General features: G+C 37.3%; 1 protein-coding gene across 2 annotated transcripts; it reads right to left on the reverse strand.

Annotated features, from left to right (window-relative positions):
* Positions 1-2,376: 2,376 nt before the first annotated feature.
* LOC127436908 (zinc finger protein 345-like) lies at positions 2,377-17,099 on the reverse strand. 2 transcript variants are annotated; one of them, XM_051691421.1, is made up of 9 exons: positions 16,858-17,099; positions 15,717-15,931; positions 7,922-7,999; positions 7,661-7,756; positions 7,417-7,527; positions 6,173-6,296; positions 5,420-6,008; positions 5,100-5,155; positions 2,377-4,981 (listed from the first exon to the last, which is right to left on the reverse strand). In XM_051691421.1, exons 1-9 carry the CDS (start codon positions 16,892-16,894, stop codon positions 3,642-3,644), a joined length of 2,646 nt encoding a protein of 881 aa, XP_051547381.1. In that variant the 5' UTR covers positions 16,895-17,099; the 3' UTR covers positions 2,377-3,641. The 2 variants fall into 2 exon arrangements, with proteins under 2 accessions (XP_051547381.1, XP_051547382.1); XM_051691422.1 differs by lacking the exons at positions 15,717-15,931; positions 16,858-17,099 and having other exon boundaries at positions 2,378-4,981; positions 7,661-7,808; positions 7,922-7,970.
* Between the last annotated feature and the right edge of the window lie 722 nt (positions 17,100-17,821).

Genomic DNA, 17,821 nt, shown 5'->3' on the forward strand with positions numbered 1-17,821 from the left:
AGACAGGGAATGTTTTCTATGATTAAATGTCAGGACTTGAGTTTAAATGTATTTGGCTAAGGTGTTTGTAAACTTCTGACTTCAAATGTATATGCCCCATTATAAGATTCCCTTTTGATTAAGTGCCTGCAGCAAAATAGCTATAAGAAAAACACTGGAATGGGATCTGGACCAAAACATAAATTTTGAACTGCAGTGTCAAACGTAAATGTGACAGCTCAACAATAAATGACAGCATTTCACTAATAATCTTGTTCCTGTAAAGACAATAAAGAGATTGAGTCTTTTGATCGACTATCTGCCTGTCCTCCATGATAAAGATCCTAATAAATGAGAACAGAAGAAGCTTTCCAACAACTGACCTGAGACATTATGACTTTTTGAATCTGTCTGATTTATATGCAGACATATTACTTGCTCGAGCAGAGTTTACTTAAAATGTTTTCACTGCATTCCATGGTTCAGTGATTTAAACCCTTCACAAACAGCCTATAGATGTAGAGTTGATGTAGAGGTACATTTGTCTCTCAGAAACCAACTCAGTATTTCAAAGTCATATGGATCCTTAAAAGCAGAGTGTGCCTCTGGCATTACTAAATGACTGTGTCTGTCCTACTGTATGCAGAAGGTCAGTCCACAGCAGCTGGGCAGGCGGCACCCTCTCCCATCCCAGCTGGAAACACTTACAGAGTGAATGAACCGAGGGACTCCAAACAACCACCCACATGCGTCTGCTCTTTGCTGCTTTGTGTTCTAATATGGCTGTATTTATTGTTTCTCTGTGAGGAAAAAGCAGAGAAAGGTACAAATGGCATTTTGGGGACTCATAAAAGCTTGCATTTTGCTTGTAGAATCAAGGGGAGAGAGAAAATGGTTAGAGAAACATGTTGAATTGTTTTATTTGTGCACTCACTGTAGTGTATTTTTAGGCAAACTTCACCCTTATATTCTGTTTGAAGTCTGAGAGACCCCAAACTCCAATAACAACTCAAAAAATAATATGTAAAATATCAAGGAAAAGACCTTTTGATCTTTCCTAATTTGACATGTTTATGTTTAAAAGGCCATCCATGAAAATTTTTACATTTCCTATTATTATTGTCTCAAGATATCCTAGGTATAAAACATGAATAAATGCAATGTGCTTTCTCCAGCTGTGATTCTTTGGTATACACGATGTAATACACTACTGCCAGGTGTATGTGGATGTTATATTGTATTTTCAGCCATTTGTTCTTGATGGGGTCAAATTAAGGATTAACCACAAACACTCAAGATTCAAATTCGAACTTTATGGTTCAAGTACTGGGCAATATCATGTACTTTAAACTCATTTGCAGGTTGCTAATTACGCATCTTCATTAAAAATGTTTTAATACCGATTCCCTTCAGTCTGCCGTGTTAATAAAAGCGACTGGAGATTATGAAAACTGCACCTGTGACAGCATAGAACACGAGGGACACGTGTAATAGACATTGTGCTGGTGACATCTGGCGGACAGAACACGCACTGCAGAGAACACGAACGAAGGTTTTCACTCCGTCATACAATTTTGGTTATCGCTCTTAAAAAGGCATAGTTCACCTAAAAATGAAATTCCTCTCATCATTTACTCACCCTCATGACATCCCAGATGTGTATGACTTTCTTTCTTCTGCTGAAAACAAACGAAGATTTTTAGAAGAATGTATCAGCTCTGTAGGTCCTCTCAATGCAAGTGAATGGGTACCAACGTTTTAAAGACCCAAAAAACATAAAGGCAGCATACAAATAATCCATGACTACAGTCCTTATCTACAGAAGCAAAATGATAAGTGTGGGTGAGAAACAGTTCAATATTTAATTCCTAACGTTACATGTAAAAAACTTTTTTTGACTAAACAGTGTGCGATACATTCTTATTGCGTTAGCACAAATTTGAATGTGTTTATTTAATATATGTAGATGCAAATTCTTATCGCATATTGTTTAGTCAAAAAAAATTCTTTACACGTAATGTGTACAGAAGACATAACGTGTGTACGCGTAATTGTGTCTAAACACACAATTATGTGTACAGGCATCCATATTTTGGCCAATGGCATTTTGACAGGACCTTATTGTATTCCTCATTGGTACGTTGCATTGGATAGGTGTCTGCTAAATGCATGCAAGTTTAAAGAAATAGTTGCAATCATCAAAAGGCCCATTACAACCAATCAACAGCCCATTTAATATTTTTTTAATATATTTTTTAGTACACTCCAGGAATATGAATATACTGTATATATAAAAGTTTCAAGCCGGACACTTTAGTGCTACCCGTCAAGTGCTGAACCTACATCAGTCACGGCAGATCACTCAATGTTTGTTTTCTTTATTGCAGATAAAGTGGAATTCAGATAGACAGATGCTTGAATTTTAGATAAAATAATCAGAAACATTCAGTTCATTTGAAAGGGTTATGTGCTGCTTCTTACAGGGCATGCTGTGTGTACAAGAATAAAGTCCTATAAAAGCCTATATTATTTGAATACCAGTAAAGGAGTATGTTTAATCAATTTGCATGTTTTTTATTAATAAACATGCTATAACTATGATAAAATTAACATAATATAAACATGATGTATTGTTATAAGAACACAGATTTTGGATAGTTTAGTGTCAGAATAAACACCTTGGTAATGGCATACTACAATACCACTCTTAAAATTTCTGTCATAGATTAATATAGCAGTAGTAATAGTATGTGTAATATGCATTTGCGAAAGTAGCACATGAACTGCGTCACCGTCATTCATCATCAGAACTTATGCAGCTCCTCAGGAACAACTGCAGCTCTTAACTCACTCTCGTGGTACTTTGATAGAATACGTCGCAGTGACGCAACGGTGGTGTCGTCACAAGTCGGACAAAATTTTTAACTGACATGCACTGCTTCAAGTTGGATTCTGGTCAGTCTGTGTGGTGCTTCTTGAAGTCGAACACACCTAGTATGATGTCTTTGCACGAAATTAGTCTTTACACAAAACATATTTACATGATACACCTAAAGACAATTTAGTCCCTTCGGCCTTCCATACTTTGGTGTTCCATACAGATGACACTTGACGTTCAGTGAGATGAGTGAGTGATGCAAAATCATATTTTTGAACCCAAAGGCACACCATGCGTGGGTAGCAGTGTTGAGTGGATTCTTGCTGTGCCAGTGGACACGCACCGTGAGGCAAACGTCAAGTGACTTATGTTCGCACTGGCGCCAAGACAACAACTCCTTTAGTTTATGTGCTTATTAAAATGATGTTTAAAAGGCTGTTAAAAATGTATCTAATGCAATAAGTAGAATTTTTACTGTTAAACATACAGTATATACATTTTAATACCCCCACCTTTTGTTGTGACTTGCTTTGGGGGGGTGCAAGCATTTAGACCAGTAATCGACAACACAGTTTTAATTCATATGTTCTTTTATTCTGGCACTCTGGAGTACTGATAATGACTTGGTCATGTGTGTGTGTGTGTGTGTGTGTGTGTGAGAGATAACAGACATAACAAAAAAAAAAAAAAAAAGAATGTAATTATTTGTAGCCTTGTAAAACTGTGAACCTCTTAAGTTTAGTAATTACAATACCTGTAATAGCACACAAAGTCTGCAATAGTACTAAAAGGTACTAACGGTCCTGCTTTCAGGTTTCTTTTCTTGGTGAATATGCAGGTGCACCTTCAGATTATATGACTGTCGAAATCTTTTTCCGCACTCAGAGCACTGGAAGGGTTTCTCTCCTGTGTGAATCCGCAGGTGTCTCTTGAGGCGGTAAGAACTAAAGAAGCTCTTATTGCACTCGGAGCAGGAGTAGGGCCGTACACCCGTGTGGTGCCTCATGTGGACTTGCAGGTAGCAGGCTTGCGTGAAACTCTTGTCGCAGTCCGGGCACTGGAAAGGTTTGTGCCCTGTGTGGTAGCGCTGGTGCTTGAGCAACTCTCCGAAAGAGAAAAAAGCCTTTCCGCAGTCGGAACAGAGAAAAGGCCTCTCTCCGGTGTGTGTAAGTTTATGTCGAGTCAGACTGGCCTTGAAGGCGAATGACTTGTCACACAAGGTGCATTTGTAACTCTTCTCTGTGGTGTGGGCGGCTGAGTGTGAACAAAGAGAATTCTCTGTGTTACTATTCTCCCCACAGTGTCCACAAGGGAATGGTTTCTCTTTGGAGTGAGTCCTCTGGTGTTGCGCCAAAGCCCCGCGGTAAAGAAACCCTTTTCCACAGTCCATGCAATGGAACGGTCTGTCCTCAGATTGGATGTGGATGCGCTGGTGAGCTAAAAGAGCACCCCTATATGTAAATCCCTTCCCACAGGTACAAAGGAATGGTCTCTCAGGCTGGTGGGTCAACATGTGCCTTTTGTAGGTGGTCGAGCAGATGAAGGTGGAGTCGCATTCTGTGCACTTATAGGGTCGATCTTCAGCATGGATACGCTTGTGTCTGATAAGAGCTGCCTGACAGCTAAGCTGCTTCCCACAGGAGTTGCAGCGATGCACCTTATCTTCAGGGTGGGTCTTGTGATGGTCTCTCCTAGCAGCGATGGAGCTAAAGTTCTCTCCACAGTATAGACAGTTGTAGGTCTGAGGTTTTTTCTTTTTCTTTTTTGATTTCTTTTTTTTCTGGGGAGCATCTTTCGTTTGAACGTCTTCAGAGGCATGTATGAGTTGATGGCGGCGCAGGGCCCTGGAATGGGAGAAACTGCGGTTGCACTCAGACACCGGACAGAGAAAAGGACGCTCTCCTGTGTGGGTGCGCTGATGGGCCTTCAGCAAGTATGGGAACCGGTAGCTTTTACCGCAAATGCGGCAGCTGTTGGGCAACGAAGGATCAACTGCAGCCTCACCATCATGCTCACTTCCTTTAACCTCAGTGGAGTGGACTTCTCTTATATGACTCCTGAGGTTTTCTTCCTTGGAGTCACTGAATGGGCACTGCAAGCATGAGGAGCTGTGAGAGGGTCCATCTGCAAAAGGAAATAGTCATTAGCTGTGTCATCATTCACATTTATGTAAATAAAGTTAGAGGTTAGGTTGCCTTTTGTATTCTGCCATGAAAAAGATGACGAGAGAAATGTGACTCACCTCTGTTCTTCTCATCTGAAGTAAAATCAGACTCGTTAAAACCTTTGGAGTCATCCCTAAAAAAAATAAAATAAAAAAAAAAAAAACATTTAACACATTTAACAATGGTACTGCAATTATTGCTGTGTTATCAATACCAGGTCTCAAAAGGTCACAGTATAAATTCAAATAGAATCTATATTTACTCATGTACTCTGATTACTTTTAGATAAAGACACATACAGGCTGTATATCTGTTCAAAAATATCTGTTTATCTTATGAATGCCACCAATGAAAAACATTAATGAAATTGTGACAACAAACATCGCCATCAGCTTACATGTTTGAGGGAACATTATCTAACTCGGCTTGATTCTGCAGGTTTCTTGCATACATTCTTTTAGGAGTTGCTGACTTTCTCTTGTGCTTTTGAAGGTTCACTATTTTAATCTTCCATGTGGTCTTAGGCTTCCTTGCAGATCTGCGTGTGTCTAAAGGTATTTTTGAAACAGCAATTTCCTCAGACACTGACTGTGTAACCAAAGAGGTGCTACTTGGAGACAGGATCTTTGACTGCTCAGCATTAGGGTCTGATTTCTCTGAAACCACCATCTCTGCCCCATCTTCAGATCTGTGGTCTTCTTGAAGTGTTAGCACTGTATCATCCAAATCACAGCCAGATTTCTCTTCCCTCTTCTGCCCAGAGTCTGTAATGAGGGGTATTCGCTCTTCATCCTGAAGATGTCCTACTTGAGTCTCTGTCCATTCAGACACCCCTTCTACTGTCTCCATGGCACTTTCCTCAACGTGGTCTGAAGTCTGTCTGTTGAACATCTGAATGTGACCTACGCTTTGCTGATGGATGTGAACTGGTTTACCAGAGAGTGTGGACAGGATGCAATTTCCTGCACTTAGGGGCTGATGTGAGGCTAAAAAAAGAAAAAAAATGTGGTGCACGTAAATAAAACAGTGAATAAACAGCATTTGTTATTGCATTTATCAACAGAGATAGATAATAAGCAAATGCAAAAAAGGCATTTCTGTATCCGCAGTCAATGGCAACCGACTAAAAGACTTTTAATAAGGTACTTACTGTTGGTATCTAGATGTCCGCGGTTCTTGTGGTGGTCAAGGAGTGATTTCAGATGATCTGACTGACTCATGAACTCCTCGCAATCTTTAGAAACAGGCAACGTGAGGTCAAGCCAAGCTAGAGTCTGAAAACAAAGAGTTTTTGAAAGCACTCTTAGCTTAATTCATTACATTTGTTCTACGGACAACGAAAAGCATAATATCCATACAATAGGCTGAAAAGGAATCCTCTGAATCAGTCTAGATCATAGTGGAAAAACAAATAAACATATGCACAGAAGTTGCAAAATATGGGAAAAAAAATTCAAGTACACCCATTAGAACATATATGCAATTGTTTCATTTGCATGGAGTTAAAACTAAAATATATATATATCCAACCAGGGATGTGAGAAGTGGGAGTGTTGAGGTTGCTGCAGCACTCTGTTTTCACAGGATTGTAAATGGATTTTGAATTGTGTTTTATATATGATTCCTTTATATTTATGCAATAACTTGTCCCTCTAAATTTAATGTGTTTAGTCAACTGTCTTTTCCAAGGAACACTTTGAGTAAGGTATTTAAATGTAACTTGTAAGAAGGCTATAAACCTGCTCTTATGAAATAGTTTTACATAATTTCTCTCGAAACAGGATTAGCCCATCATATCGCTCCACTTAATTGATGATCTCATGTCTAACAATGGCACAGGAGGTTAACTGTAACCCTCTTACTCGAAGAGTAATACGTTTGATAATGGAGCAAAAGCGAATTACTGATTGTTTTTTTTTTACATGGCAGTATAAATTGCCCACTAGTTGTTTTTAAATAGTGGGCTTCCTGTGTTTAAGTGGACCATTACTTTACAAGTGGTAGCCGTCACTATTTTCCTTCAAACCTGTAATATTTAATACTGTACGTATATAGTCAAATGTACTATTGTGTGTGCTCCATCTGTTTACATTAGTGTTCTCACCGATATTTTTGTTTTGTGGATTTTTGACGTGTTTTATATATGATTTCTTTATTGTATTTATGATACGGTGAATAAGCCTCCCCCAAAGACATTTCAGCACCACTACCACAAAACATCTTCCCGTGCCCCTGTATCCAACACATAATTTAAGAAAATAGTATTTGTGATTTGCCTTAGCCAAATCCCATTTTCACACCTTAAAAAATACCATGTATAATGTTATTTTTCAGGTTAACACAGACAGTAGTTCACTGGGAAGAATGGATTCTAGATTCACCATGACTGCCCACCTGATGGAGGTCAGGGACTGGAAGGAAATGCTCCAGCCTGGACAGGAAATGCCACATCAGAACCTGAATGGCTGAGTCAAAGTCAGTGCCAAATTCCACTGGAAACACATGCTGTAGAAATCAGAGAGCATTTCAGGCAAATGTATGGGCTCTGCTCTCCATGGATATTCAAAACCACCTTTAATAAACACATTATACTGATTCTAGAGTAAAGAATGTTTACACACTGTTTATTAGATCTGACCTGAAAGAAATGCTCCCTCTCATCAACATCTTTAATAAGTCTTTGGACCAGCTCCAAAAAACAAACACCTGCATCTCCCACCCCAGCTTGATCCACCTGTTTGACATCACAGAAAGCTCATTTGCATGCTCCTTAACACTTTAAGTACCTAAAACATACAAATCTGCAATATAAAAAGCTGAAAATGTGAAAGTTTATAGCATCTCGAAATATAGTTCAACAGAAGCTTTTGAAAGAAAATAAATTTTAAATGAGATTTACAAGCTGAATGCTGTTGAGGTGTGGCTGGATGGCGAGCATGTCATCAGGGTCATCACTCTCGCACAACTTCAATATGAGCTGGAGGGAAGAGAAAAGACAGTATACATCATCAGTCACCCACTGGATGTAAAGCAGATAAGGTTTGCATTTCAAATACATTTATAGGGAAAAGGGGGGGGGGGGGGGGGGGCAACTATCCCACAAATATCCAGGGCAGATTGTTGCCAACTGATTCCACACTTCAGATTTCAAACAGCATGCATTTAGTAAGGAGAGTCTACACACTGGTGTGTAGGGGTGGGCGATATGACCAAAATCCTATAATCAATATACAAGTAATTTTATATCACGATATAGTTAAATTATTCTGAAAAATGAATAAAATGTTATTATATATTAAGCCATGTCACAATGTGTAATTTTGAGTATCCCAGTCAGTGAATTAAATACTCTATAAATGAAAACTTCCTCTTATATAATTTTCTCTTTATTTTGAACTTGACAAAGTAAAAAAAAAAAAAAAAAAAAAAATGCCACATCAGTCTGATGATGTGCACCAATTTTCTTTTTATTATTATCATTACTGTTGTTGTTGTTATGATTATTGTTATAACTTTCCTCAAGAAACTTAACATCTTCTCAAAGCAATGCAAAAAGTAAAACAACATACACTGGTGGCCAAAAGTTTGGAATAATGTACAGATTTTGCTTTTTCAAAGGAAATTGGTACTTTAATTCACCAAAGTGGCATTCAACTGATCAAAGTATAGTCAGGACATTACTGATGTAAAAAAACAGCACCATCTCTATTTGGAAAAAAAGTCATTTTTGATCAAATCTAGACAGGCCCCATTTCCAGCAGCCATCACTCCAACACCTTATTCTTGAATAATCATGCTAAATTGCTAATTTGGTACAAGAAAATCACTTACCATTATATCAAACACTGCTGAAAGCTATTTGGTTCGTTAAATGAAGCTTAACATTGTCTTTGTTTTTGAGTTGCCACAGTATGCAATAGACTGGCATGCCTTAAGATCAATATTAGGTCAAAAATGGCAAAAAGAAACAGCTTTCTCTAGAAACTCGTCAGTCAATCATTGTTTTGAGGAATGAAGGCTTTACAATGCTTGAAATTGACAAAAAACTGAAGATTTCATACAAAGGTGTACACTACAGTCTTCAAAGACAAAGGACAACTGGCTCTAACAAGGACAGAAAGAGATGTGGAAGGCCAGATGTACAACTAAACAAGAGGATAAATCAGAGTCTCTAGTTTGAGAAATAGATGCCTCACATGTCTTCAGCTGACAGCTTCATTGAATTCTACCCGCTCAACACCAGTTTCATGTACAACAGTAAAGAGAAGACACCGGTGCAGGCCTTATGGGAAGAATTGTAAAGAAAAAGCAACTTTTGAAACAGAAAAACAAAAAGAAAAGGTTAGAGTGGGCAAAGAAACACAGACATTGGACAACAGATAATTGGAAAAGAGTGTTATGGATCTTAACCCCATTGAGCTTTTGTGGGATCAGCTAGACTGTAAGGTGTGTGAGAAGTGCCCGACAATCTATGGCAAGTGCTACAGGAAGCGTGAGGTGAAATGTCACCTGAGTATCTGGACAAACCAAAACTCTTTGAAGTAGTTTAAGAAGTTCTGAAAAAAAATATTTCAAATTGTAATAGTAATTTTTCACGTTATTAATGTCCTGACTATACATTGTGATCAGTTGAATGCCACTTTGGTGAATAAATGTACCAATTTCTTTCCGAAACAGTAAAATCTGTACAATATTCCAAACTTATGGCCACCAGGGTAAATAAAAAAATTATCCATAAATAAAACACTTAATTAGGCTCTTTATGTTTTTAGTAATCTCTATAACGAAAATATAATATAGCTGAAGGATAATATGTCTGGCTTATTTCCTGATATCAAACATCATTTGAACAGAATTTTAGAAAGGGGTTTGATGTGTATTTTAAAAACCCAATTGACATCAAGAGAAACCAGAATGAGTAGTGGGTGTGATCTGCACTTTTTCTGTCACAGAAGCACAAATGAAGGGACTGGGATGAATTCAAGACTCACACGCACTCGCATGTTTCAGACTGTGTGCGCAACACTCGCACAAAACACAGCTGCACGTGTTTGGATGGGAGGCATGTTTGGACCGCGGGATGAATGTCATTGAATTTGTTTGATGGTGGCTCAAGTGAAATTTCATGCCACAGAAGCTGATTGTGTCATTTTTTTCTCGCGTTCTAAGCAAGCTTTTCATATAATGAGATGTGCAGCTGTCAGTGAAAAACTGTGTTTCATTATTTCTATCAATCTCACGTGAAGCCCTCACCATATATATGTGTGTGTATATATATATATATATATATATGTGTGTGTGTGTGTGTGTGTGTGTGTGTGTATATATATATATATATATATAGAGTGATATATATGCACACATGGATATACTGACATACACAGGGCTCGAGTTGAGGGGGGATGCGAGGGGATGCCATCCCCCTTGTTGCTAGAAATACCAAAAAGCATCCCCCATGTAAAACCACCATCCTCCTTCCCATCCCCTTTAGATCAGTCATTGTCATGTATTACTTAGAACTCATCATGCAAGTAAAATATTAAATTTTCTAAGTTTGATAAATAACAGACTTTAAATAATGGCATATTGCAGGTCCCAGATTTCGACATGTGTAAGGTTGCCAGATTTCTATAGGTGAAAGCCACTAATCAAATCTTGACACTTGTACAATTTGGAAATATTCTCCCAGTGTGACGCTTTAGTCAAGCAATCCGGTTTTCTGAAAACACTGAGGTATGTCGGAGTTTAGCTATGGGCCGATTTGTCCTTCCTAGTTTTCAAATGAAAGTTACGCCACTCAAGATAACGCAAGTTTTCAAAAGTTTCACACACTTTCAAAAAATGGCCAAGAGAAGTTCAAAGACATCTTTTGTCTTTCTTTATAAAAAAATAAAATAAAAAAAAAGACAGAATCTAAGATATTGCTATGACAAGTATACAGTTACAATGTGTACATTTTTAAATAAAAAAAAAATAAAAAACATTGTTTCACCCATAAAATGTTTGTGTGTAGAACAGCTTTTCTACACAACTGTTTAAACATCCTTCATAGAAACAGACCAAACTTCCTTTACTAGATCGGTTATTGGAGTAGAAAAATGCATGTCTGTGACAGTGGGTGAGCGATCTTTTTCATGATCATACGGGGATTCTTTTCACAGAATTCATCATAAAATACAATTACAGAGGTTAACAGGTGCATATTATAGTCATGTGTCCTAACTAAGTGTTAATGAAGTGACGCTCATTTTTGTCCAGATCTAGTAAATTAAAAATACATAAAAAATGCAATTCACACAAACCTTTTAATTGAATTCATCTCTTCTATGATGAGCATATTTTCAAGTCATAATGACATTCTTTATGGAGCTTAAAGTAAAAAATGTCATGTGGTGCCACAGACAATAAAAAAAAAAAAAAAAGTCTCATTAAAAGCTGAAATGTTGGCATGACTAGTGCAGAATAATCTTTTATTATTTCTTAAATTAAAAAGTGAAACAAATGTTTTTTTTTTATTTTTTAAATATGATTCATATTTTAAAACACCTTTGTCCACCAAATCAAAGTCGTGGTGTAACCAACATGTAGGTAGCCATTTTGTTGTTTATGTTGACCATAAAACAGAGCGGACACATTTAGACCCTCAAGACTGAGCGTAAAAAACATTTGATATTTATTTTGACATTTTTATGAGAAGGCACATTTCATGAAACAACCCTGACCAATTTGGGTTTGTGGTGGGGATAATATCCAGTATAAACATTTTAGATGGATATTTAACAGTGCTAATTCACAACTTTCTATTTTCAAATGCAAATATTATTTGAATCAAGCAAATATTATTTAAAAAATGTCTACCAAAAAAATAAATTAAACATGTATAAATGTATGAGTTTTCTTGTTGGCAAAGTCACCATAACATTTATAAAAAGAGAAGAGTGCCAGGTTGCATTTCTGCTCTCAGGTAGTTTTAGAAAGTCTTAACTTGCTGATATTTACATAGGGTCCAAAACTAGGGCTGACCTGGGTATTGTTACAGGTTTCCAGATACTAGGTATATTTTGGTTACAATTTCCATTTAACTATAAAAGAAATTATTTCTCAGCTTATGCCGTTAATTATGAAGGGACCTTCAAAACTTCTACGTAACCCTTCCAGGTACAACTTGAAAATATTACTTTTACAAATTATATTTTGTCAGTTTTTCATCATATTTGTTGCATTTTAGGTTTTGAAAAATGGTATTCCATCAATAAATGTCTTGAAACTGCATTTATTATTTTGCATATACTGTATATTTGTTACATGTTTATTGTTTACATGCATAAATTGTTCTATTTACAATAATTTATAAACACATGCTAAATCGGTACCGTCTCTTTAAATAGATAATGGCATCTCAGCACACCAACAGGTGATTTTGTTCCTCACATATTATTTTGGTGGCTTAATGTGAGGAAAATTTCACATGTATCTCATGGAGTTCTGGAAAAAATAACAGGCATCATATATAAACATCTGATGGTAAATTTTGCTCTGAAGTAAAATATGTTTATACAATAGATTCATGAGGCTGATGTTGACAGTTTGATTTGAACTGTGCACATCACTTTATTAAACAAGCATCTGATTAGTCACTGTTTAATGAAAAGCATGTAATGATGCAGTTGCTAATAATGTTACCTACCACCTGGTAAATTCTCCAAGAAGCTTGGAACATCCTGTCTGCCAACAACCAAGAAAAACTATGTCCTGGTGTACCTAGGAGAATTGGTGCTGTTTTGAAGGCAAAGGTGGCCACACCAAATATTGATTTAGCTTGTTTATGTTTACTGGACTTTGTATGACAGTAAGTGATAAATGAAAACTATTTATGTCAATATTTTTGAAGACATCCACACTATGCAACATTTTTCACAAGTGCCTTAAACTTTTACACAGTACTGTGTATATATATATATACACACACACACATACATATAACTCAAAAAGCAAAAAATGAAATGTCCTCTCACTTTCAGCTGCTTTTATTTTCAGCAAACTTAACACGTGTAAATATTTGTATGAACATAAAAAGATTCAACAACTAAGACATAAACTGAACAAGTTTCACAGACATGTGACTAACAGAAATGGAATAATGTGTCCCTGAACAAAAGGGGGGGGGGGTCAAAATCAAAAGTAACAGTCAGTATCTTGTGTGGCCACCAGCTGCATTAAGTACTGCAGTGCATCTCCTCCTCATGGACTGCACCTTGCTGCGAGATGTTACCCCATGTTACTCTTCCACCAAGGCACTTGCAAGTTCCCGGACATTTCTGGGGGGAATGGCCCTAGCCCTCACCCTCCGATCCAACAGGTCCCAGAAGTGCTCAATGGGATTGAGATCAGGGCTCTTCGCTGGCCATGGCAGAACTGTCTTGCAGGAAATCATGCACAGAACGAGCAGTATGGCTGGAGGCATTGTCATGCTGGAGGGATGTCAGGATGAGCCTGCAGGAAGGGTAACCACATGAGGGAGGAGCATGTCTTCCCTGTAACACACAGCATTGTGATTGCCTGCAATGACAAAAAGCTCAGTCTGATGATGCTGTGACACACCGTCCCAGACCATGATGGACCCTCCACCTCCAAATCGATCCCGCTCCAGAATAAAAGCCTCGGTGTAACGCTCATTCCTTTGACGATAAACGCGAGTCCGACCATCACCCCTGGTGAGACTAAACCACGACTCGTCAGTGAAGAACACTTTTTGCCAGTCCTGTCTAGTCCAGCGAAGGAGAGTTTGTGCCCATAGGCGACATTGTTGCCGGTGATGTCTGGTAAGGACCTGCCTTACAACAGGCCTACAAGCCCTCAGTCCAGCCTCTCTCAGCCTATTGCGGACAGTCTGAGCACTGATGGAGGGATTGTGTGTTCCTGGTGTAACTCAGGCAGTTGTTGTTGCCATCCTGTTCCTGTCCCGCAGGTGTGATATTCGGATGTACCGATCCTGTGCAGGTGTTGTTACACGTGGTCTGCCACTGTGAGGACGATCAGCTGTCCTTCCTGTCTCCCTGTAGTGCTGTCTTAGGCGTCTCACAGTACTGACATTGCAATTTATTGCCCTGGCCACATCTGCAGTCCTAATGCCTCCATGCAGCATGCCTAAGGCACATTCACGCAGATGAGCAGGGACCCTGGGCATCTTTCTTTTGGTGTTTTTTTGAGTCAGTAGAAAGGTCTCTTTAGTGTCCTAAGTTTTTATAACTGTGACCTTAATTACCTACTGTCTGTAAGCTGTTAGTGTCTTAATGACCATTCCACAGGTGCATGTTCATTAATTGTTTACGGTTCATTGAACAAGCATGGAAAACATTGTTTAAACCCTTTACAATAAAGATCTGTAAAGTTTTTTGGATTTTTAAAAAATTATCTTTAAAAATAGTGTCCTGAAAAAGGGATGTTTCTATATATTATATATATATATATATATATACACACATATATACACATACACACACAACCGGTCAAAAGTTTTGAAACACTTGACTGAAATGTTTCTCATGATCTTAAAAATCTTTTGATCTGAAGGCGTATGCTTAAATGTTTAAAATTAGTTTTGTAGACAAAAATATAATTGTGCCACAATATTAATTTATTTCATTACAAAACTAACTTTTTATTTAAAAAATAAAAGTTTTTGAAATTGATGACTTGGACCAAATAATAAAAGCAGCCAATAAGTGCCCGACATAGATGTGAACTCCTTCAATACTGTTTAAAAAGCATCCCAGGGTAATACCTCAAGAAGTTGGCTGAGAAAATGTCAAGAGTGCATGTCTGCAAATTCTAGGTAAATGGTGACTACTTTGAAGATGCTAAAATATAACACAGTTTTGATTCATTTTGGATTTTGTTCAGTCACAACATAATTCCCATATTTCCATTTATGTTATTCCATAGTTTTGATGACTTTACTATTATTACTATTACTATTATTAAAATGTGAAAAAAAATAATAATAATAAAGAATGAGTGTTTCAAAACTTTTGACCGGTAGTGTGTGTGTATAACAAATGATAATATAATGGAATATCAATAAAGCCTTTCTGTGGGCCCCCCTCCAGTGAGGGCCCCTGTTACTCAGGTCCATCATTACCAGCGGTCCGACACCCTTGAAATTTGGACACGAAGATTACATTTCTGAGAACTTGACAAGTGTTTTAAACTAGATTTTTAAAAAGATTTCTCATTTTAACACCTTGGACAACGTCAATGATCAAAAAAAAATCTTTGACAACACCATCCCCCTTGAATTTTTTATAAATCGACCACTGGACATACACACAATATATAAACCTTGCAAATCACTGTTTTCTGCTCGGTATCATGTTTTCTAAAGCCAAACCAAATCCACACCATTGAGGACGCACTTTTTCCTTCATAATCTCCTCTCATCTTCTCATTCAAATGAATGAGGAAAGAGCAATCGCACCGTCTCACTCCATTTATCCAACAGAGTGTGTAATGCGTGCGTGTTATGTGCTGTACACATTTCTCGTGTGGCAATTTTGCGTTACCGCGATAGAGACGATAATCCAAAATGTATACCGGTTGGCAAATTACTACTGGTTTATCATATCTCATGTATATCGCCCACCCCTACTGGTGTGTTTACATATAACCAATGTGATCCACCTGTGGTCACCCACCTTTGCGCGCAGTCCCAGAATGAGTTCGACTCCGTGTGTTCGACTAACCAGTTCTGGAACTGTCTCTGACACCAATGAAACAAAATCTGCTAGCACACCATACTGCATGACATCCATTTGCTGCACAATTCTCCACATGAAAGCAGACATCAGGCGTACAGGAGGGACCAAGAGTCGTATGGAGGACAGAGGGAGGGGGGTTCTCTCTGAAGTCACTGTCAAGACAAAACAACAACCAAAATAACTGCTGTCTTGAGCTCTTTGAGATGTGCCATCCACAAAATCCAACCCTTATATCACGATTTAAAAATCACATAGGGGTGTTCCATCAACTTATGACAATTTCATGTCCCAGGAGTTGGTTTATACTTAAACGATCAGATTTATTTATTTATTTATTATATGAAGATCACTTGGATTTATTTTATTTTATTTATTTTTTTACCAGGCCTTCATAATTTATTTTTTGGTACTCGAATGCCTTTTACGTATGGATGTTACTGTTTTAGATGTGTCCCAAACACAGACTTTCAATATTAAACTATGAAAATATATTATAAATATACAAGCAATCACATTTTTAAAATTGTAATAATCTAAATAAAGAGTGAAATAAACACAAACCATTTCATCACACCATACTGTGTGAAAATGATTTCTATGAGTTTTTCCAAAAATTACGACTGTCCGAAAGTAGTGGCGTCATTTCCACCTCATCAAACAATTTTGGCCTTTTTTCCGAAGTTTCAATAATGACCCTCCTTCAGATGACACGAGACAAGATTTGAAGAAAAAGAAAAATCAAGGTAAATAGATACCACTTGTGAGCCGAATATTTTATTGTCCTATATTGTTTATTAAGCTATAATTTTGCCAACTTATGGAAATAAATATTTATTTATTTTTTATTTAAATGTGTGTGTTTAGGATCCATAAAATGTTAGCTATGACATTAGCCTTAGCAAGACAAAGGGGTCGGCCATTACATACATTGTTGGACATGCTTGTAGACAAATAATAAAGAAACTACTGAGCGTGTGAAAATGTTTTAACGAGACTTTACTTTCTAGACACACACAGTGCTAAAAATGCCCGAAATGGAAGAAACAACCTTAAATGGATATCTGGTAATAACTCTCACCGATTTGCGCGGCTTGCTTTGGAAGTCTAATGTCCATGTTGTCAAGAAGTTTCAATTCCACCTCATAAGCGGCTTGTTAAATCGTCCAGTAAACTGAAGGAACATTACACATTTAACCTCCACGGAACAAGCTGATTTACGACGCAGATTTACATTACTATTACTGAACGCCTCTGATTCCAGTGATGAGAATCATGTGAAAACTGCTACACTGAAAACTTTCAGTTGATAACGGGAAATATAATTTCAAAATAAAAGCTTCTGGAGCCCTCAGTGAAACCAGAGAGTATACAGCAGAGACGGGCCACTTTTATTTAAATTAATGTGAGAAATTGGAACGTTCAACCAAGAGCTGAGCACCCAACGGATGTAGAAAGGAAGTCCCGCCTAACAGTTAAACGAGCCAATCACCTTTTAGATACAGACATCACCTGTCAATCAACTATAGAAAGCGCATGCGCATTAGATATACAAGCTGGGAAAATTGCGTTTTTTGCATAATATGAGATAAAGAATCTCAATTTATGATTCTAGTTTTGTCAGATTTTATTGTTGATTTGAAATATGTTATTTTATCGTAATCTTGACCAACCGTTTTTGAGATTTGGGTTTTTCTCCATTCAAGTAGATAGGAGCTGCACTGGCATGACTGGAAATAGCCTCCCGAGAGTGTTCCAAAGATGGCCGACAGTGGACTGACTTTCTATAATAACTTTGATGAAACTTACTAATTAGTAAGAATTATTGACTCATTGGACTGATAACAGTTATCTGGAGGTAGGGTTTATTTATTTATACTATTATATTTTTATTTATTTATTTATTTATTATTTATTTAGTATCTTTGGAAAGATAATTGTTCAAGAGAATATATGTATTTATTTATTTCGTTTGTTGGTGCTTTGTAAAAAAAAAAAATAATATATATATATATATATATATATATATATATATATATATATAT

This window comes from Myxocyprinus asiaticus, chromosome 47 (assembly GCF_019703515.2).
Source record: "Myxocyprinus asiaticus isolate MX2 ecotype Aquarium Trade chromosome 47, UBuf_Myxa_2, whole genome shotgun sequence".
Lineage (NCBI taxonomy): Eukaryota > Metazoa > Chordata > Actinopteri > Cypriniformes > Catostomidae > Myxocyprinus > Myxocyprinus asiaticus.

Coding starts and splice junctions, on each gene's coding strand:
- LOC127436908 (XM_051691421.1), bottom strand. CDS start 16,894: ATGGACATTAGACTTCCAAAGCAAGCCGCGCAAATCG. Junction 8,000..15,716: donor TTCTGGGACTGCGCGCAAAG/GTGGGTGACCAC, acceptor TCTTCCCTCCAG/CTCATATTGAAGTTGTGCGA. Junction 6,297..7,416: donor CAGTCCCTGACCTCCATCAG/GTGGGCAGTCAT, acceptor CTTTGTTTTCAG/ACTCTAGCTTGGCTTGACCT.